This window comes from Scomber japonicus, chromosome 6, assembly GCF_027409825.1.
Source record: "Scomber japonicus isolate fScoJap1 chromosome 6, fScoJap1.pri, whole genome shotgun sequence".
NCBI lineage: Eukaryota > Metazoa > Chordata > Actinopteri > Scombriformes > Scombridae > Scomber > Scomber japonicus.
In genome coordinates this window covers 25,562,567-25,585,199 of record NC_070583.1, presented here as the reverse complement: position 1 = coordinate 25,585,199, position 22,633 = coordinate 25,562,567, and the positions used below count along the sequence as shown (strand labels likewise).

At 39.5% G+C, this 22,633-nt stretch overlaps 1 protein-coding gene across 6 annotated transcripts in view; it reads left to right on the top strand.

Moving 5' to 3' along the window:
• Nucleotides 1–22,346, top strand: part of LOC128360383 (muscleblind-like protein 1) — a 68,079-nt gene extending 45,733 nt beyond the window's left edge. For 3 of the 6 annotated variants that reach the window (XM_053320800.1, XM_053320803.1, XM_053320799.1), the window contains 8 exons: nucleotides 5,257–5,427; nucleotides 10,121–10,339; nucleotides 13,372–13,611; nucleotides 17,775–17,925; nucleotides 19,427–19,462; nucleotides 20,269–20,360; nucleotides 20,685–20,758; nucleotides 21,605–22,346. In XM_053320800.1, coding sequence (XP_053176775.1) covers nucleotides 5,257–5,427; nucleotides 10,121–10,339; nucleotides 13,372–13,611; nucleotides 17,775–17,925; nucleotides 19,427–19,462; nucleotides 20,269–20,360; nucleotides 20,685–20,741 — 966 coding nt within the window. In that variant the 3' untranslated portion in view covers nucleotides 20,742–20,758; nucleotides 21,605–22,346. Of the gene's footprint in view, nucleotides 1–5,256; nucleotides 5,428–10,120; nucleotides 10,340–13,371; nucleotides 13,612–16,855; nucleotides 16,910–17,774; nucleotides 17,926–19,426; nucleotides 19,463–20,268; nucleotides 20,361–20,684; nucleotides 20,759–21,604 lie in introns of all 6 variants that reach the window. The other 3 variants (XM_053320804.1, XM_053320801.1, XM_053320802.1) reach the window with 3 other exon arrangements.
• Nucleotides 22,347–22,633: the final 287 nt, after the last annotated feature.

The following is a 22,633-nucleotide window of genomic DNA, read 5'->3' as shown; positions in this document are numbered from 1 at the left end:
GATATATATATATATATAAATCTCTTCATACCCTTGCACCCCAGTACTTAATGGACCTCCTCCATGTTTACCACCCTTGACGGGACCTGCGCTCTGCTGACTTGGGCCTCCTGTCTATTCCCCGCACCAAAAGGCAAACCTTTGGGAGCAGGGCCTTTAGTGTGGCAGCTCCTACACTTTGGAACTCGTTCCCTCAGGACATTCACCAGGCACCAACTCTGCACTCTTTTAAATCAATGTTGAAAAGGCTTTTGCCAGCTAAATGTATGTTTTTGTCTGTACTGTACTGTAGTTGTCTGTGGTTCTTGTTATTGTGAAGTGACCTTGGGTTTTGTGAAAGGCGCTATACAAAATAAAGTTATCATTATTATTATTATTATTATTAACAGATAGTCCAGACTAGCTGAAAGGACTGAGTGCGTGAGAGACAGATGCAGGTTGTCTGTTAGCATATTAGTGTCTCAGAGGGGGACAAGTGAAGGCAGCACAGAGTCAACTTGAGTGGAGTCTGGTGGTCACACACTCTAGCCAGAGGGAGCACTGCTTTGGATCAGACTGGCTCACCATTAACCTGTGTTGACACTGTTTAGACAGTGGGGAAAAAAACAGAGAAAGGAGACAGGAAAAGGCATTGCAGGGAGTGATCGACAGGGACTTCAAGCTCATGCAGGACTGAACTGTTCAGACAACAGCAAAACAGCAACAGATAATGAGGCTCTTGGTAAAAATAGAGGGATGGAGAAACATGTTACGGTACTGACCTTTCTGAATGTAGCTGATAAAATGTAGATTCAAATTCTCATTACTACAAGCATAATAATTCAGATTTCACCTTTATCCTAATAATAATACCTAATCCAGACAATGTCTTAACAGTGGTGTCTATCTCCAAAGGAACAACATAATCTGCTGTATTTCTTTCAGAAACATAATGATGATGAAAGTTATCCAAATCAGTTTGTGTTGTATTGTAAGTGACTCTGGAACAAATGACACTTCATTTTTCTACATCTAAAATTGATTAAGCAGCCAATGACCTTGCCCTTTAGGAAATGAGAGGATACAACCGTCAAAAGAAAAAACGCTCCCAAACAAAGTTTTATTTGAACCATCATAATGTTATGTCTCCTTCCTTCCAGCCTCCTTTAATATCCCTCAAACTTTGCTGAGAATACATTTCCAGTATTCCAACTGCAATTTCAGCTGATAAATATTCTGCACTCTTTCATTCATTCATTCATTCATTCATTCATTCAAGTAGAACTCAGTAGCTTTTAGACATATTAAAAACTGTCTCTCTTTGGACGCAGCCAACCTATTTGTGCAAGCTATGATTCTTTTCCATATGTCTTATTGTATTACATGTTGGGTGCAGGCTGGAGAGACAGCCATAAAACCTCTTGAGTCAAACTAACTCTAAAAACTGGACAAAAAGCTAATTTCCATCACTGTAGGATACCAGAGAAATATAGTTTACTGAGCTTTGAGAATTTTATATTATTTTCAAATTTTTGTGCTTAGTTTGTAGCCTTTCCACCAGTATGTGACTTTACTCACTCAGTAAGTTCTATTAGATCCTCCAGAATATCCTCTATAAGAGATTGTATCATACCATTTCATCACACTACATTTGGGCAGTCAGCATTCCCTTTGAAATCCACAACTTAGTGGAAAAACTCACCTGATGACATGAGGAGCTGTAGTTCCATCAGCACATTTAAAACCAAATTAAAGGTCTGGTAAACATTGTATGTGATGTGCAATTAATTTCTACTGTTGATTAATGATTAATCACAAAATATTCCTTACTTTAGAGCTAATCATTTTCAAATGATAAAACGCTCACAGTGACATGCTGATGTTTAGCAGGTGTAAAGTTTACCATTTGTCAATTCAGGTACTGTAGTACTGGAAAAAAATGTTACGTCTTAGAGAATCAATTAACAAGAATTCTTGCAGCTATATTCACTGGGTGGTAATTGTGCACTAATGATGAACTTAAAGTTTTGCTTCAGAACTATCACAAAATATAAATAAAAGCTGGGGCTCGTTGGGGAAGTTAATATAATACTATATTACTAATATTTGGTCATACACCAAAAACATATTTTAGCACTAGATGAAAAGTCAGAAGATCCCTCATTAGGATTCATCATCTGTGAACCATGAATGTCTGAACAAAATTTAATGTAGTAGACTAGTAATTTGCATCCAAAGCCACACCATTAAAACTAATACACTTTGCAACTGATAACTATTAAAAATGTAGCTTACCATATTAAAAAGTGTTATTTAAAAAGCTACAAACAAATGAAGAGAGTGCCCTCAAATAGTGCTTGGAGGATTTTTTTTTTTGTCACAATAAGCTCTGCATTGTGCCAGCTAATCTCACACACACGGCTGGAGTTGACATGCTGGAGTCTAGTCACCCAGAGGGAATGTGCCCTGAAAATCAAAAGACATTAACCAATTAGCACTGATCAATAGTCACAGCCACACAGGGATGAGCAAGACTAGGAGCATTGTTAATGTGTGCCTCTAGGCCAGTCTGCACGCTGGGAATACTGTTGCTCTCAGCCAATGAAAATGCTGCAAGAACTCTTGACATTTTGCTGCTCTCCAATGCAAAGTATCTCTCCCGCTGTAGCTAGGCAGAACATACTGCATGAGGAAATGAAAGGGAGAGATGGGAGAGATAGCAAGTGCCAAGGAAAGGAAAGGAGTAGAAAGAAGAGAAATGGAAGGAAAAGAGGAAGAGTGGGAGGCTGTATGTGTTATGTTGTGAAAGCAGGTGTCATTGTGGGCCGCAGTGGGCAGCAGGTAATCTCACCGAGATAAGGAGTAGCATGACAGCCAACCTTTAATTCCCCATGGGAGGTGGCACTGTGGAGTTGTCGCAGGGTTGGTCTCCTCATTCCCTGGAAATAGATTTATATAAAGGAGTAATGGGCAGAAGATGGGAAGAGATGGGCAGAGGATGTATTTTGATGGAAAAGACTGAGGAGATAGAAAAAGAAAGAGGCGACAAAGAGACAGTGAGAGCATAGCACTTCTGTTTCGCATTTCCGGAACACATGAACATGTTTACATACACAGATCACAGCGGCACCTCTGCGCTTACACTGCTCTGTATTCATGATTAGGTGAGCAAATATCAGCATGGGGCTCGGTATATGTGGGGATTGAGGTGAAAGGAAGGGAATGAAAGAGAAAAGGGGGTTATGAAAAAAAAAGAGGTAGAGATATCTAAGATATTACACCTATCTGGGGGAGTGTTCAGTGGAGCAGGCATTATGAGAGTGTAAATTACATTCCCTCCTTCTCCCCTTGGGCTGCCGGCTGCTGGATGAATATAATCACCCACAGCACCCAGACGCATACTTCACTGTCTATAGACACAAGCAGAATGTTAGATATAGTGCTATAATATGTGTATGTTTATTGTCATAGAAGTCTCTAATTAAGTATTGATCCCACATTGGTTCTCCAAGCCTTTTCTTTTCTGAAATGGTGTAAAATATTGACACATAACTCATTCATCTCAATTGGGAGGAGATCAATAGTGATTCACCGGGCCTTGTTAAACATCCAGCACCAAGTGAGACTGCTTCTAAGGTGGCAGCCACTGAAGGACTACTGTATCACTGCAGGATAGAGGAGAGTGTGGGTTTTTGCTAATTGAAAATCCCAAAACAATTCCTCTTTGGCAGCAGTTAAGGTAGCATGTAAAAAACAGTGTCACCGCATCCTGACATACAGCGACACGAGCGAGCGAGAAAAAGTGATGACAATGCATGAATTTTCAATCAGCCTTTCCTGACATGCCGCAAGCGACATCGCCCTGTCCAGCGATGACGCCCACCCCTCAAAAAATCGCTTGCTCTGTCTCTATCTGGACGGAATTTTGCGGCTGTGTCCCACCCCTAAACACTTCTTATTGGTTGAAATGTACATGCTGCTTCCTGTTGACGGGCTAGCTAGCCCTTCAATAATTGATTGGTTTGGAATATACTCGCGATAAAATCGTCACGCTGTATATCAGGACAGTTCCGCACGAGATTTCATCGCCGGTTCGCTCGCTCGCTGTATGTCAAGATGCCATGTGTGTCTTTTTTCCCATTTCACTATAATATATATTTTGATAGCTTGCGATTTTTCTAAATTAGCGCAACTTTTCCACATGAAATGACCAATTCAACAAACTGCTATTGACTTGAACTATTTGTCGCATTTCATGTCAATAATTTCTGCCATTGCGGTGCATTCTGGTGTCTCACCTGAAAACAAAAATGATGTCATAGACCGAGCAAAACAAATGTCACCAAATGAGGTTTGCATTTAGTTACTCAGTTGCTGTCTGCACATAAAAACACACAATTTGGAAATTAAATTATATTCTTATTCATTTTGATGGCATTATTGACTGATCCTGTTTGGAGATACATTTATTTAATAAAGGCTGATAAATGGAACTCAAGGTGCAGTATTTTCTTTTTTATACAGCTTTGTTGTTCAGAAAATGTTCAGAAAAATAGAACTATATGCTTTTTATTATGACTCTTAATTGGTAGCCTATTCTTTTTTTAAAAAACTGCTTGCAATTTTTCCCTATTCCTGCAATTTTGTAAGCACAAATAACATATTTCAAATTGTATCACTATTTTTTAGGAAAGCCACTGCAAAATCAAGCATTTTAGGCAGCAATAATCTCAAAAACAACTCTCCCAAATCCTAGAGGGACTGCTTTTTGAACTTCTTGTAACATCATTTATTTCCAGAAGAGAAAATACTGTTTAAATGTAACAAGAAAGATAATCCACTACATACATTGAATACTCAATGCAGTAAACCCAGAGTGTCATTCTCCATGACTCTCTTTCATTCGCTCTGTGTATTACAGTCTGTTAGCAGAAGCAGATAGTCTAGCTAATCCTCTTTATCGCTGCTTTTGGAGATAATTTGTCTCTCATTGGGACCTTGAAAAAATATATGAAAGTCTCAAGCACAGAGCTTAGGTCATGAAGGGGGTAAAGAAAGCAGAGCTGATCTGTCTTCTTCACGACAAACCCAGTGGCAGGCCCAGATGTCAGGGATGTTAGTTCAGCACCTACTAAATGGGAGGGCAGCAAGTTGAGTCGAGGCTCATTACTTCTTACATAAGGCAGCAGTCAAAGTTGAATTCACCTCTTTCCATATCTCTATCCTTCTCATCCCTCCCTCTATTCCTTGTCTTCTCCTCCTGTCTCAACCCTTCAGGGCCGCTGTTCCAGGGAGAATTGTAAGTACCTGCATCCTCCTCCTCACCTAAAGACCCAGCTGGAGATCAATGGAAGGAACAACCTCATCCAGCAGAAAAACATGGCCATGCTGGCCCAGCAGATGCAGCTCGCCAACGCCATGATGCCCGGCACACAGCTCCAGCCAGTGGTGAGAGGACACATATGCATACAGCATAAACTGCAGATGTGCACATGTATAAACACTTACAGGTCTATACATACAGAGTGCACAAACTCTTGCATGGTCTGATTCCCTGATGGTTTCAAATGTACTTTTAACTCAAGATGCATATTAGGATAATGTCAAGGAAAATAAGGTTTATTTCTGCTTTTAATGGTTATGACAACATGGTACTAACCAAAGTACTTGCTGAGATCTCAGAACACTGCGGCACTGTGAAAAATAAGTCAGACAGGGCAACAAACACAAGTGCCAGACAGTCATGAAGGCTGTAAACAAGCTGACAGTCTTGCTAGATTAGCTACCACCTAATTTGGGTTAGGGTTAGGTAATATTAACCTACCATTAATATAACCTGTACTATCTAATAATCTCTCATTATAAGAAAACTCAGTGTGCACAATTACAGCAAATATTTAGGTCAAAACTGAAGCAGGATACTAACAGTTTAGGCAATAATTTTACTATTTGCCTTTGTTTTCTCTTTCAAATTATTTTGACTGATCTGTATGATCAGTTTACACTCAAGTTTGTTCCCTGTTTGGACTTTTAGCAATGTGGGCACATTTTCAAATCCCTGCAATTATTTTGGTGAGTGTAATGTTGTAACCAATAGAACTGATGGCTGGAGGTAGGAAACTCAAGTTGTAATTCATGTAATGTTCCCAATAAAAAGTGAAATACCGATACATGATGAAATAAGCGACAAAATAAAAGCCATACACTTAGAAAATGAGTTCACATTTATTTTGCAATAAATCAAAGAGAGAAATTTGGTTGAAGGTTTCTGTTGTCAAACAAAAAACATGATAAATTACGTTATGATACATTGCGGCAGGATTGCATTTCAGAGAATAAGTTTGAGGTTAAAGGGATCCTCTGCTTTAAATTAACTATTGTCTGTAGCCATAGTGCCATGTCAGCATCATATAATCAACATTCATTTATTATAATGTATCTGCCTATGTTTGCTTTTATTACAAAATACAGCACCATAATTGTCAAAAAAAATCTACTTCTATTTAAAGCACTAAATTAGCTGGAATGGAATTAAGAGATAATTTATGTTCAGTAGTTAAGTTTAATTTAAAAACAGAAAAAGATTTACTACCTTTATAACCTTCCAGGTCAGAATGGAGACTGCACAGTAAGCAAACTAAACTAAAAAGCTGATTTCTACTCCAGAAAAAGCTAGTAAATGGGATAGTGAGATGAATAACATCATGTTAGCATGAATCGAATAAGAAATACTAGAAGAGTGGGACCCAGGTATTAGATACTGATCCCTTTGGATTGTATTATACAGTCATTAATACTTTAATATTATCGTTGCACAATAACTGACACACCCACAAATCCACACACACAGTAAATTATATCAGAAATGTGTGGTAATGCTGCACGCTACAGGGATCTTTCAAGTGATGGTGGAAGCCCCGGTCAGCCGGTTCAAATGAATGTTTCCCCGGCCAATCCATGAGACCATACAGAGTCAATAAGACCTGTCAGTCAGAGTTGAAGTAATTCCATGTCTTCTCCTCTATGCCTTTATGTTTAAGTGAGAGCAGTGGAGTGAATTTGTCTCACACTATTCAAAAGAGCTTCAGATGCGGCATGCTTCGACACACACACACACACACACACACACACACACACACACACACACACACACACACACACACACACACATACACATTTTTACGTAGGTCACTTTTGGGGATATTACATAGACTAACATTAATTTCCTGGAGACTTACCCTAACCCTAACCATAACCACAACACAGTACCCTTACTTTAACCTAGCCTTAACCTTAACACTGACCCAAAAATAAATTCTTTCACAATTGAGGACAAAGTTTTTGTTCCTAATTGGACAAGCCATTATCAATTAGCTGGTCTGTGTGTCCCCAAAAGTAGACTAAGTCAGAAATACACATACATGCATACACACATGCACATTTAGCCAATGGCTTATCACCTTTATCTGGGTAGACGGGCTGAGTCGAGAGGCCCATTGAGAGGAACAGAGGAAACCATGAAAGGGTTTAAAGAAGCAATAGATCTCTCTGGGACTGCAAAGCCTTCCTTTTCTGTTCATGTCATGGGGAGAGAGAGAGTAAGGAGGGCAGACGAGGAAGAAGACAGGCTGACAGAGAAGGACACAGCAGAGGAACAAAGGGAGGACTGAGAGAAAGGCAGGAAGAGATAAATGGACAGAGTAAAGACAGGTAGGCAAAGTGAAGGAGATAGGACGACAGCAGTGAGGAGAGATGGCTTTAGTCCTTTGCTACAAAGAAAAGTCAAGGAAAACACAGCCACATTGTGTGCAAAGGGAACAAAGGGTAAGACCGGGTATACTAGGCTTTCCAGGAATCCTTCCTGCTCAGACTTTCTTCCTCCCTCCCTCCCTTGTGCCTTTAGTTCAGTTTCCTGTCCTCATATTCAGTATCTCTACCACATTTTATATGTTACTCTCCCACTTTTTTTGTCTATGGCCGTCCCCCCTTTCTCTACATGCGTAGGAGAGTGATTTCATTTCACGCATGGAACTGTGCAGAGGGTGAAGTAATTAGGGTCCATTACAGCCGGCTGTGAGCATTGGTGCTCCTGATGCTTTTTATTATAGAATCAACGTCAGTGGACAGCCCACATCACAATTATATCTATTTACAGGACTGTGTCACTCACTCACTCGCTCACTCACTCACCTCGTGATATTTGGTGCACTTGTTTGGTGCAGACATAAATTGAATAACTTAAAACAACAAGGGAAACGTATTCCAGTGCTGTCTGGAGTCTGTCAATGGATTTATTTCCATGTATGGTCAGGAGGTAGTGTTGAAAAGTTTGATGCACCATAACAAACACAATTTTCAGTAGTTCCTACATCATTTATTTGTTTATTTCACTATTTTTTTCAATCTTACTGTATTTGTTGTGTATTGTCTCATATTTTATTACTTTTAATAGCTTGATTTTAAATTTTTTACATAACAAGTACATTTGTAGTCCTGAAGTATTTGAATCCTGATTTCCCAAGGTAAAACCAATATATCTTATAAAGGCTCTGCACAGATAATGTCCATTATAAAATAAAATAATGGATAAAGGATAAATGAACTGAATACAATAAACAGAACATAATATGGTAAATAATACTTCAGAACAACTTCCAGTTATTGGTCCTTTGGTCAGACATGTCCAAGATTAAAATCACACAAGAACATTTAACATTATTTAAAAAACATTATGTTACTTGCAATAGCACGACATTGAAATCCAGCTCTAGATTATCACATTGCTTTTGATCTTCCATAATTCATAAAAAGCAAGTTGTTCAGTCTCACTTAGATGATAGCCTCATAGCATTCAGTTGTCACATAAAAATGTGGGGCGAAAAAGTTATCTTTGATCTTAAGTGTGTGATCTACATTTTGATTGATGTGTAGTCACAGTGTGTATCTTGTATGATGTGCTTTTTCGATCTGGATTCAGGGCATTTAAAATGGGGCATCTTTACTGCATAACTATCAGATGTCACAGCTGCAATACAAAATGCTGACAAGAGGCATGAAGTGAATACATTTTCTTTTTCCACTGAGTGAATCTTTCAACATATTCAGTACAAAGTGAGGAAATATTCCTGAAATGACCATGAGTATGGGTGCAAGTATGGGTGCAAACATTTAGCAGGATGACATCATTACATTGTTAAAACCTCATGACTGTGAGCCTTTTCAATGACATCATTCCTAAGTTGTTCCAACCTTGAGCATGTGAGTGTCCTCAACTGATATCTGAGCACCTTGAAAGAAACATGTCTACTTTTCCAGAGCACTTTGTGATAGGACATAATTCTCAGACATTCCCAATGGCAACACTTGAAGAATTCGAAAGTCCATGCCATTATTCCTGATTTTCTGAGTCATCCCAGAGCTTCAAGGAGATTTTGGGAGGAATTTAGCTGTCCAGCCCTGGCTGTGGCTGCTCTATTACTCACTGTGTCGTGTTGGCAGGGGCTCAAGAGACAGTCCTCAGACTGAGGCTGAGGTCAGGAACGTGCAGGGAAAACTTGCAGCGGACTATGTCAGCTAGCATACTCCTTAGCCTCCTTTTCAGAGAATATCAGCAGGAGCAGTAACAATGATGTTTTCTATTTCAAACTACAGCACAACACATAGGCTAGTTGCCCCCTCTTGTAGGTACACATAGCTTGTCATCCTTCATCCTTATCACTCCTATATGTGTGATCTCTGGTGTATGAAGCGTATGATTCCATCTGATCCTTGTGGGGAGTAGTAGCTAGACCTCCCTTATGTGTTACTGCAAATAAAACACAAGCAGCCATCAAAGAAGACACGCTCTTCTTCCTTCGATCTGTGCCCATATTGCCATCTTCTTCCCTCCACATCCCCAGCCACAGTTCATATTCTTTGTTCAGCTATTTATAATTGCATACATCTCTTATTCCACCATCTACTGTCACATATCTTCAAGTGGAATATGAGTAGGAATGAGGAAGGTTGGCATTATACTTATTGATAGATATAATTAAATATGCAACATCTTTATATGTGTATATATATATACTTAGTCAGTAATCTAAGTGTAAATTTTGCCCAACTTTGACCAGCTCTCTCATTTTACATGTGCCCACAGCCCATGTTTTCAGTCACACCCAGCCTTGCAACCAATGCCAATAGTGCTGCGGCAGCGGCCGCTGCATTTAACCCCTACCTTGGCCCTGTGTCGCCCGGCCTGATGCCCACTGATATCTTGCCCAGCGCCCCAGTACTGGTCACCAGCAACCCCAGTGTCCCTGTACCAGCTGCTGCTGCTGCTGCTGCACAGAAACTCATGAGGACAGACAGACTGGAGGTGAGAAATACACCAATTTACACAAACACACACACACACACACACACACACAGACGTAGGTATAAATGGAAAAAATATGACCGTATTAGCACATATGCACACACACCACAGATCGCACAGATGCAAGGATTTGCATAATTATTTTGTCACTCTCATATCAATCACAGATTAAAAGATAGATTATTAAAACCCTAGTAAACACTGCATCTGATGAGAATCTTTTTCCCAGCTATGCAAACAGATTGGGCTTTGAAATGTGGGGCTGTGCCCATTTGAATATTAAAGGCATGGGTTGGAAAGTCTTGCCTCAACAGTTTCTGTTTGTAGACTTTAATTATGTATCTAGTACACACTTTCTGTTACTGTAACTACATCCCATTACCATAACACAGTCATTACTCAGACTTAAGCAAAGAGAAATAGACATTAATGAGAGGATCTCTCTACAAACATTACCTTAGTCAATGCTGCATCCCATCAACAGGCTGGAGACAGCATTGTTTGGCACAAGCTCAAGTCATACTGTCAGTGTGTAATTTTCAGAGAAATCTTTAATTCTCCTATGAAAGCAATCAGTCATTTGAAACCTGATGAGTACCTCTCCTGTAGCTGTGTTGAGATAATCATTAATTGGACAGTAAGTCAATCTCATCCATTATGCAGCCCCACCCGGGAAACACTTGCAACGGAATAATGGGGAAATCGTTGGAGGCAGGCAGGAGGCGGGCAAGAACGTTAGGAAGGTTACATTTACAATGTAGCATCGGGTAGCCACATAATTAATGGGGGTGAGACTGAGGAAGTCTCCAGGCCCGATGAACGAGTGGACAACATGTGGAGCGAGCGAAAGGGTCAATGACAGGAAAAAGAGATGGAGGGGGAGATAGGAAATCAATATGTGGACCTGTTGTGGGGAGAGGTTTGGGCAGGCAGAGAAAAAGATAGCAGACATAAAGGAGAAATTAGTGATTGAATTTTAAAGAGGTGTGACCAGTTAGAAAGAGTTACAGAGGTTGAGCAAGATTGGAGGTAAGAAGTTGTTGTCGCAGAAAAGGAGCATGTCTTAAATAAGACCAAGGATTGAACCATTTGTCTGGCAAAGGATTGATAGCATTCTGCACCAAACTCTGAAGAGACAAACACAAATGAAATATTTATTAGCCAAATGCAATAATTGGCAGTAGAGGCAAAATCTGCTCTGTGTTCAGTATTTTCCCTTCAAGATATTCAAACCCAGTGGTCAACACTGCCTGCACTGCCCAGCCTGCATATCCTATGAAGCTTTTTGATTGGAAAAATCCACACCCCAGCCTAATTTGTCAGGAACTAGGTTTGCTAAAAATGTCTTAGAAAAAAGGGCCAGCCATATTTTAGTTTCTAGTGTGTGTCGTTCAAAATAAACATAGCTGGAATTCTGTGGACTGACACACATACCAGTCAGTAGATATGTTACAGACTATTTCCTTGAGACTGAGAGAAATTCCTATTTTAGGAGACAATCCTCTCGGCTGTTTTCCTGAGAAATATTTTCCACGAGTCTTGCTGTCTCTATCATGCATATACTCATATGTTGCTTACCTGCAACCATGGTGATATAAATGGTCCAGAGGGACAGTTACCATGGGGACAGAAATATGATTAACGGGCCCTTTATTTGTTTCTCCAACTAAGCACTTTCACTGGTTTAGCTCCTTTTAATGCATGATTAACTGCTGTTAAGAGAAACACATTGGTTCACACCTGGTGCAGAGAGAACATCAAATTGCTTCCATTCAGTCTTACCTTTTTTCTCTAATTTTTAACCATGCCAGCCACACTCACTCAATTGCCTAAGACTCTCACTGTCACTCCTTGATCCCCTTCTCTCTGTCCTTTACTCCCTATTCGTCAACCACTCCTCTCCTCTCCCTTGTTTCCTTCCTCCCTCACCCGCCTTTCCAACATCTGCCTGACAACAAGGCAGTCTGTCTTTTTTTTTTTTTCTTTAAATAAGACCAGTAGCAGCCATGGTGATGGTGGCAGTGGTGAGGAATTAATGTGTGTGTGCGCGTGTGTGTGTGTGGGGGGGGGAGGGGGGGGGGGGGGGATCACATTTATATGTGAGAGAGGCACATAAGAGCAAAGAAGAGACAGACATAGAGAATCGCACCCCATCTCTCACACAGATCAGTGATTGCGGATGATGAGCTGTCATGACAGGAGACAGAGCAGGGTTAGTCTGTAGATAACGGTGCTGGTGGCCTTTTGTCTGGCAGCCAGTCCACCACAAATCAAATGCTTTATGCATGCAGACAGTGAGACTGGTAAACAGACATTTAGTAAATGGCTTGTTCTATCAAAATAACTGATAAATTGATACAACGTACCATGAAATTGCATTTCCAGACTCAGTGTTGGCTGACTATGCTCAAACAGAGATCTTAAGTTATTGCGTAGCTCTTTAAGTGTCAAAATTTCGATCTGGGGAAAAAAACTAAAAAACAAACAAACAAACAATGCTTTCTCATAATTTATTTGTACATCCACCTTGTTTTTTCTGCATATGTGTGAGTGGGTTGGTGATTATGTCAGCTACAGCCTCCTTTGAGGGTAACCAGTCTCATATTTCCCATGAGCCCCATTGAGCCCCTACATTCAGGCTGAAGCAATCAGTTTCCCAACTTCTCATGCAGATGCTGCCCCCTTCTGTCTCTTCCAGGAAGAACAACAACACAGCTCATTTGAATAATGGATAAATGTTGTGAGATTAATGAGTCTGTAAACGCTGGTTACGGTCTGTTCTGCTTATCAATCAGCAGTAATGGCCAGACCTGTCATTAAGATTGGTTAGCTCTGTCTGGTAAAGTGATTGTCAAGTTCTGAAATGACTGAACAGATTGATTACTTCATCAAATGTGAAGTAAAGTGAACTTCATAATGTGTGAGTGTGAGTCTTGTGTTTGTGTGGATTTATGTGTTTTTAGCTTTATGATCAAATCCTTATCTTTGAGTTAACAAAATGAAAAGTAGTAAAATGTGTGTTTGTGCTCCAGGTATGTCGGGAATACCAGCGGGGCAACTGCACACGTGGAGAGAATGACTGTCGCTTTGCCCATCCTTCAGATAGTACTATGATTGACACCAACGACAATACAGTCACTGTGTGTATGGACTACATTAAGGGCCGCTGCTCTAGGGAGAAATGCAAGTACTTTCACCCTCCGGCTCACCTGCAGGCCAAGATCAAAGCCGCTCAACACCAAGTCAACCAGGCTGCGGCTGCTGCAGCCATGGTAGGTACCTGTCCAGATAACACCACCAAGAGGTACTCAAGCTGAGGATCATCTATATCACATACAGTTGCAAGAAAAAGTATGTGAACCCTTTGGGATTACTTGGATTTCTGCATAAATTTGGCATAAAATGTGTTCTGATCTGAACACAACATGTAAACATTCACAGTGCAGGGTGGAAAAAGTATGTGAACCCCTAGGCTAATGACTTCTCCAAGAGCTAATTGGAGCCAGGAGTCAGCCAACCTGGAGTCCGATCAATGTGATGAGATTGCAGGTGTTGGTTAAAGCTGCCCAGCCCTATAAAAACACACACCAATTTTGAGCTAGCTGTTCTCAAGAAGCATTGCCTGATGTGAACCACGCCTCGCACAAAAGAGCTCTCAGAAGACCTACGATCAAGAATTGTTGAAGTTTGAAGTTTGCAAAAGAGCACCTGGATGTTCCACAGCACTACTGGCAAAATATTCTGTGGACAGATGAAAGCAAAATTGACCTGTTTGGAAGGAACACACAACACATGTGTGGAGAAAAAAAGGCACAGCACACCAACATCAAAACCTTATCCTAACTGTGAAATGTGGTGGAGGGGGCATCATGGTTTGAGGCTGCTTTCCTGCCTTAGGGCCTGGATGGATTTCTGTCATTGACGGAAAAATGAATTCCCAACTGTATCAAGATATTTTGCAGGAAAACTTAAGACCATCTGTCCGCCAACTGAAGCTCAACAGAGGACGAGTGATGCAACAGGACGATGACCCAAAGCATAAAAGTAAATCAGTTTTGTAAAACAGAATGGTCCAAAATTCCTCCTGACTGTTGTGCAGGTCTGATCTGCAACTACAGGAAACGTTTGGTTGAGGTTATTGCTGCCAAAGGAGGGTCAACCAGTTATTAAATCCAAAGGTTCACATACTTTTTCCACCCTGTACTATGAATGTTTACATGTTGTGTTCAATTAAAAATATGAAAACATATAATTTTTTGTGCAGTATTAGTTTAAGCAGACTGTGTTTTGTCTATTGTTGTAACTTAGATGAAGATCAGAACACATTTTATGCCCACTTTATGTAGAAATCCAAGTAATCCCAAAGGGTTCACATACTTTTTCTTGCAACTATATATCATAGCATCCTCAGCACTGTGCAGCAAGAGGAATTATTGTAATTTAAAACAAATGAAATGTATTATATAGAATTCATATAGTTATTTTAACACCATCTTTTGTGATGACCTAAAACAAATGATAATATGAGCTCTTTACAATAAGGGCTCGATAAATATGACTTGGGTGATTCAGTGTAGGTATGAAGCACAAACAGTATATTACTGATATTCAGTTCTTACAGACAGAGTTCTTTAAGTCAACATCTCCTGCCCTGTGCCTTTACTCAAGCTCCCAACACACATTTCAGACTCCACTGTTTACCCAATATGCACTGAGAAAGATACAGAATTGATGCGTGCTTTATTAGTAGCAGGCTGTATAGATGGTGCTAGTATGTGACTGAGCCTGCTGTTCCTCTCCCCTGCTCCTTCTACTCCTTGTTTTGCTGCTTTGTTAGTTGTGTATTTTGCTGTTGTTCGTAGTTTATATAGACATTTGTGCTGATATAAACAAGACAACTGAGAGCTATTTATTGATAATGAAGTGGTAATTTTCTTTAAACACACACAATATTACACTGTGGAGTTCAGCTGATTTTAGTTAACCTTAACCTTGGATTTTGCAGTAAATTAAAATTCAGGATATTTAGCTAACATAGTCAGGTTAATTCCCTGCTTTGACATTGGAGAAATAGTTTTAGATATATATATATATATATATATATATATGTTTACTTAAGATTGGACTTTTCTTCAAAATATTTGATGTAGTGACAATATTTAAGGGTAAAATCACAATGGTTTTAAGTTTATCCTAATACAAAACTCATATGCACAAAGTAGATATGTGAGTTCTTGGCCACTGTAATCTTTCCTCCTGTCCACACCATGCCATGATGAGATCCCTTCCTAATATGAGTAAATTCTAAGAAATAAGGGAAAAAGTCCACAGTCTTCAGCTGGAACTAACCTGTCAGTTTTTAATCAATTGGTATCTTCTCTTTTCAGCACAAATTTCCTTCTTTATTTTTCCACAGATAGCTGCAATAGAGGGATACTGTAACAGAAATAGGGAATTTAATATAAGAAAGACTTTTACTTTTGAAGACACTGCTTGGTTTGGCTTACACACCGATAAATGCAGCTGCCAAAAACCCCCTATTAGCCTCAGCTGAACTTTAAATCACATTTTTGCACCCGTGGAGGACTGGGGATTCTGTCTCCAATTTTGTCTCCGATCTCATATGTTGAAGTTACATTAGAAAAAGGAAGGATGATTACAGCGACTAATAACTCTTTCAATTTGACAAGTGATTATTGTTTTAAGTCAGACTTCAAACCTCTTCTGTAATTCTTTTAATCTCATTTCATGGTGAAAATACTACTTTCACAATGTGCCTACAAATAAGGACCAAATTATCTTCATGAGCTTTATAATTACATCCTAATTTGGTCGTAATACATAAATGAGCAAGTAAAAAATATTCTAGTATATTTAAAAGCACATAATAAAAAATCTTTGATGTTTTTTAGGCTTTCTATTTAAGTAGGTAATTATATCTGTGTTTCTGATACACTACACTCTACAGTAATTGTGACAACTTAATACCAGTTTTTTTATGGTGACCCCACAATGATGCAGGGTACATTGGTAATTGAGAGCTTGAGCCTGAGTCAGAATCAAGTTAATTTGCCATTATAACAGTTTAGTTTCATTGCGTCATTTTCTAAAACTTAGTAACCCCTTTAGTCTATTAAACAAGTGCTTTTCTTTTAGGATTTCTCTCAAGTGGCTTCTCCTCCTCTCTGTAATTTTCTCCAGAACATCAGTGCAATCAAAGTTATACTTTACTAAACCAAATTCTCCTCTGACAGTAAATTATATCAAGGCCCATAATTATTTTTAATAACCCTACAGCCATTAATGTGCATGCCCTAGTCTTGTTATTGTTGTATATTGCATTCCAATGATTTGTTTTTTTTATTTGTTTGTTTGTTTTGTTTTTTTGTTTGTTTTTTCTCACCAACCCACACTGCACTGCTGCCCCCATGATGCACCTCCGCTTGCTGGTTTATGTTAATGCGCTTGAACCCCATTGGCCCATTGCCATCATGTGCTCGCTGCCTGCTAATTAAGACTCAGTCGGCTGTCAAATCACTGAAGCGACCCCTCGACGCAACTTATGACCTGGTACTATGACCTTTCACCTTTTGGCTTGGCATGTAGCTGTGGTGTAATAGATATAGTTTTATTGTTCTGGCTAAATTAAGTAGAAATTGAATTAACTGAACTGAGGAAACACTAAGAGGTGATGAACTGATTGCCACAAGCCATTACAGTATATTTGTTGCATACAAAATTTCAATAAAATGCCAATTGATCCTTAAATCAAGACAAAAGAGAAGAAACACATTTTTACTATAAAAGGTCAGTTCATCACCTCATATGAGTCTCAAAGGCAAATAATTAATGGCATGATGTGAATGTAATGTAAATGTAATATGTTAGTGTCTAATACAATACAGTAGTCTTTGCATGACCTTGTCACTTCCCATACTGCATGTGTAATTGTTAGAGGTGTCATGACAGTCTTAACATGGCTTATAGTGTACTATTATCATGGAGTGAGCAGTGCAGCTTCCCCTAACTACATCTTTTCTGTTGATGGTCCAAGAATCAGTACTGTAAAGCCTCTATTAAAGCTGACAGTGTAGTTATCCCTTCTTTGCAGAAGCCTCTAATTATGCCTTAGACTGCAGAATTAGGATGTTTTAAGTTATATAAAATCATGATTGACATTGTGCTGAGAACTGTTTTTTTGTCATCACTACCAAGATAGGTGTCACAGTGTGTTAGCTAGCATCACTGTCCTGCCCTGCTCTGACAGAAGTAGTGTAGTCCACTGCTTGCTTGCCAGTGTTTGTAATAGCTGTATGGAGGGGCAACTTTATCTTCTAACGAAGTTCTTTCTTCTCTCTGTCCTGAATGTCACTGCTATCATCCTTTGATTTCCCTCACTTCCCATCCCTTTATTTTGATGTTGTCCCCTACTCAGGGGCTCCCTCCCGTCTTGCCTCCTTTACCAAAGAGACCTGCACTTGAAAAAGCCAACGGTGCCACCACTATGTTCAATGCTGGCGTATTCCATTACCAACAGGCCCTGGCCAACATGCAGTTTCAGCAGCAGGCCGCCTTCATACCATCAGGTAAGGCCTGGTTCTTCTTCAGCCCATGTTTGTCGCAGTGATCACGTTGCTATTGGCTGTCAAAGCACATTGTACTTTCTCACAAAACCTCCTGACTATGTTTTGGCATTAGCAGAGATGTGTGATTGTGTGATTTCATTGTTGGTGACAAGGTGGAAAATTTTACTTGCAAGAACTTAAGTGTGCATGATTGTACAGCAACTATGTAGGTCAGAAGTGTGTGTGTGCGTGTGTGGGGCGGGGGTTCTGCATATATATAGACCCTTAGTGCAGGTTATCAAGTGCAGTGTCAAATGACCTGCTGTTGTAGCGTTGTGCCTTCTATAATTAAGATCAAGTCAAACAAATCAACTAGAAATGCTGTGTTTATATTAGTATTATTCATGGTTTAAGCGTGTTGAAAAAAACTCATGAATACAGGTCCCTCTTTGATTGATTATGTTCTTTTGGGGTTTTTAAAAAAAAAATAGTATCATCAGCTGTTAACCAAAACTTCACCATAATCTTTCCCAAAAATGTACAAAAGCTCACATACTGTCATTTTTTCTAGCTCTAACTTGTGTATGTAGAGCTCAAATGCCACCAATCAGATAGTTGAGACAGCCTGACAGGCAAAACCCAGGTCAACCAATAAAAAAACAGTAGGTGAAAAATAGGTGAACCGGATGAGTGCTTTTATCAATCCCTCTTCTCTGATGTGAATTTTGGCAGCTACACAGTAAGAGGACAATACTGAAAACTGTAAAAGTGGATGGATGGAGATGGTGGGTGGTGTTATTGGTGGTGGTGGGGGTTGGTACATCATGCACCATTATCCATAGTGGAAATTACGCCCTTGATGTACAGTGTGTGTGTGCATGTACGTACATATGTGTATACAGTTTGCACACACACTCCCACACAGCTTACTTGAAGTGCACTCCTCTGGCCACCACATAGTCATCTTACACTGCGTCCCATATTCTCATCTGACAGGCTAAGAATAGCCTGCCATCGATTCCCTTCTGTGAGAGATTCAGATACTCAGATCCTCATATGTCCCTCGCTATTGGACTGTCAGGTCACTGCAACACATTTTTGAAAGCAGGTCATTCAAGTGTACCACAGTGCAAACAGTTCGTAATGCTGCAGACAGGAACATGGGACCACTGGCAGTGCTTAATTTGCCCTTCAGTTTAATGGAGCAGAGATAGGTGAACAGTAAACTTGGCCTGGACAGACAACTCTCCTCACCTACAGTGTTATACAGTAGCTCAGGATTATGTGTCTTATGCAATATGCTGTGCATGCGTGATTGTAGAAATCAATATGTGTGAAATGGATAAATTACTTTGTTCAGTTATTTATAATCAATACTGTTACACAATCAGCTAAAGCATGTATTGAAGCCATATCCAGATTAAATCCAATGTTGTCTGACTTTATAACACTTGTAATTGGTTTTCTCGATTTCTTCTCCTCCCTATTTACTCCACTCCCTGTTGCAATGCATGATGGGCAGGCTCGATATTGTGCATGACACCTGCAACAAGTGTTGGTAGGTGCCAGCTTTCCTTACTGATTCTCTTTGAGCCCATTTTAGTCACTCACATTTTCATTCAACTCTCCACATAATGTGAGCACATTCTCCATTTTGAACTATGTAATCTCTCTTCTGTGCAATAGAACATGTGGCTGATAAAATAACTGTGTAATTTCAATTGGAATTCATGTGTTATACTATGCAATACTGTTTTATGAATATCTTTTTGCTCTGCCACAGGTTTGTCTGCCACCTAATACTTGTTGCAGTTCAAAATCCCCTCACCCCTGCTTCATTATACAATACTTCCATCCCAAGCTCTCTAACCTCTAGAGCACCTCATTATACTGCCTGGTTATACATGCCTTATAAACATGAGGAGTTGTTATTGTCAATAGAAGTGATGGTAGAAGTTGTTGTATAATGTTTGCAATAATTGTTGTAGTAATAGTATTGATTGGCAATTTTACTGTTTAATTGAAGTAAAAGAAAAGCCAACTACTGAGCATGTTTAATATGAATGCCAAGAAAAAGTTGTTGCCATCTGAATTTATCAGTTTGGAAACTTTCTTCTTGTCCTTCAGATTTGCCACTTAGCTTAATTACACCCTTTGGTTCAGCACACATGACTATCTAATTCATATTGATAGAGTAATTGACAAACAAAAAAAGGTAGCCAGAAAATAGATCTTATTTTGAGCTATTTAAAGATTCTCTCATGTTGATTAGCAGTCTATAGACAGACTGAAAAATGAAGTGTAAACATTAAAAGCTTTAAATCTGCTCTGGTTCAAACGACTGTGTGATCTTTCCCTCCCAAGTACCCATGATGCACGGTGCTACTCCAGTCACTGTGTCTGCAGCCACCACATCTGCCACAAGTGTTCCCTTTGCAACTGCAACAGCCAATCAGGTTTGCTCTCCTCCTGCCTCCTCTCTCTCTTGTTCACTTCTGCTAACAGCTCTGTCTTTTCAGTATCTGTTAGATTATTTATTTTTACTCTCATGTGCGTCTTAATGAAAAATACATGAATACACAAGGCTCATCTCTGATCTTTTTGGGCTTTTGAGAACATCTGATACTTTAATTACTTACATACTTAGTATGCATATAGTTATTATCAATTCAAGTTGAAATAATGACAGAGTGGGTGCTATTTGTCCTCATTTCCACTAATCCCCACCATCTCTATCCCTCTGTGTCTCCCTCTCTCTCCCTTTTTTCCTTCTCAATCAGATTCCAATAATATCTGCAGACCATCTGACTAGTCACAAGTATGTGACCCAGATGTAGGAGTCTCAATCAGAACAGTATGTACTGCACCTCTTCCTAACATCTAACATACAGCTTTCGGACCAATGCTGTCTGTTACATTTCACCCAAACAGCCACAATATAATAACATGTGAAGCAGTTTCTACAGCTGCAGTTTTTGCAGCTTTTTCTTATTTCAAGTAAGAATGCACTTAAGAAAGGGAGTTAATTTCAGCATTCAGGCTGCAGGAAACATGGCAGCATAACCAACAAACATCTGTTGAATTTCCTAAATTTGGATATCTTGGACATTTTTGGGGTCATGCACCATCAATCATCAAGCTGACTCCTTGCTTCCTTCCTTTGAAGCTACTGTTATTTTCTCTGCTCCCCTGCAGTGATAAATGTTTGGAAGACAGCTGAAAGTTTGAAATATATGATTTGTTTATACAAACTCAGCCACATTCATATTGGATAACTCTACACCTCATGATCTACTTTCAGTGCTAATGCCAAGTCGTGTACACTCCCTTGCAGTGAGTGGGGAAGTATGGGTGTGCAGGTTGGGTTGGAGGAGTGTGTAGCACATCTGACTTTCATGCAGGAGACCAGAGTTTGTGTCTACTCACAGACTTGTAATTAAGCATGACCTCTCCCTAACCAAGTGTGCATTGTATCCTACCCTAATCCTTCCCCAGATTTAACCATACCATAATTGTAATGCAGAAAATTAAAATTAAAAATATTGCTATTGACCATAAAAAAGACTGGGCTTGAAACCTTGCCTGTGATGTTTAATCAAGGGCAGATTTCAAGGAAATAAGAAACATGAACTAAGCTTTGTTATGACTCATCCTTGTGATTCATGTCTTATTTTGGTGTCTTTTCTGACCTTCCTTCCAGATGGAACTGGAGTGTGCCAGTGTTGAGTCCAAGATTAGTGGTCACCCGTCATGCCTGTAACATCGAGAGCAAATCGGAGAACCAACTCTGCATTGGTTTGGGATAAATCTGCATGTAAACATAGGAGGCACAGTTTGTTAGGGTTGTTTTCATGTGTACTTCATGCACACTACACAACAACAGAAGAGAACATCATTTACATTAAAAGACTGCCTTTCACGCTGTAGAGGCATATTACCTTTATTCACCGGACACACTTTGAATGTTAACATGAGGTAAACGTGTGGTGCAGTCATCAAATCGGCTGGATTGGTACGTCCATTGACCAAGAATCATGACTTATTTTGTCCATTCGTTCATTGGTTGTTGGTCTTTGACCTAAATGTGTTCATTTGTTTACACAAAGGTGCACCTTGTATTTCAGTTGAGGTAAAAGAAACATAGATCTGACTGAATCACATATGCATGCACAATGATTTTGTTATGTATAATTTGATTTTATTAAACCAGTGATAAGGGAAATTAAAAGAGTGCACTCAGAGGCAAAATAGCAACTGAATGTCTGAGGTGTCTTTCAAACCTTTGTAGCCTATCTTTCTATATCTTAAGCACATGTCTTTAACCTTGCAGGCATCCCTGTAAAGTGCCATACATCTCAAAACACATGAATGGTATTTAAGCAGTGTTAAAAAGAGTTCAATTAAAAAATTCCCTTTAATATTTTCTCTCTTGGACAGCATGTAGTGTCCACTGTTGTGACCTGTCATTACCTGTGATTCCCAATAGCACCACTGCTGATTAGATTATCTTCCCCCAGATTATCTGCTATCCTCAAATCCTCTACTGAATGAATGAATAGTATTTTTAATTTTTTTCTGTTGTTGATGTCAGACAGGAAATGACTGGATCTGTTCTGAGACATGATCATATTATAAGAAGGGTCTTGGCCTGCACGAGAGACCAAAGACTCTCCCAATGATGAAGACATGAAAAATGAATAGCTGAAATAGATTAATCGGTATCCAAACT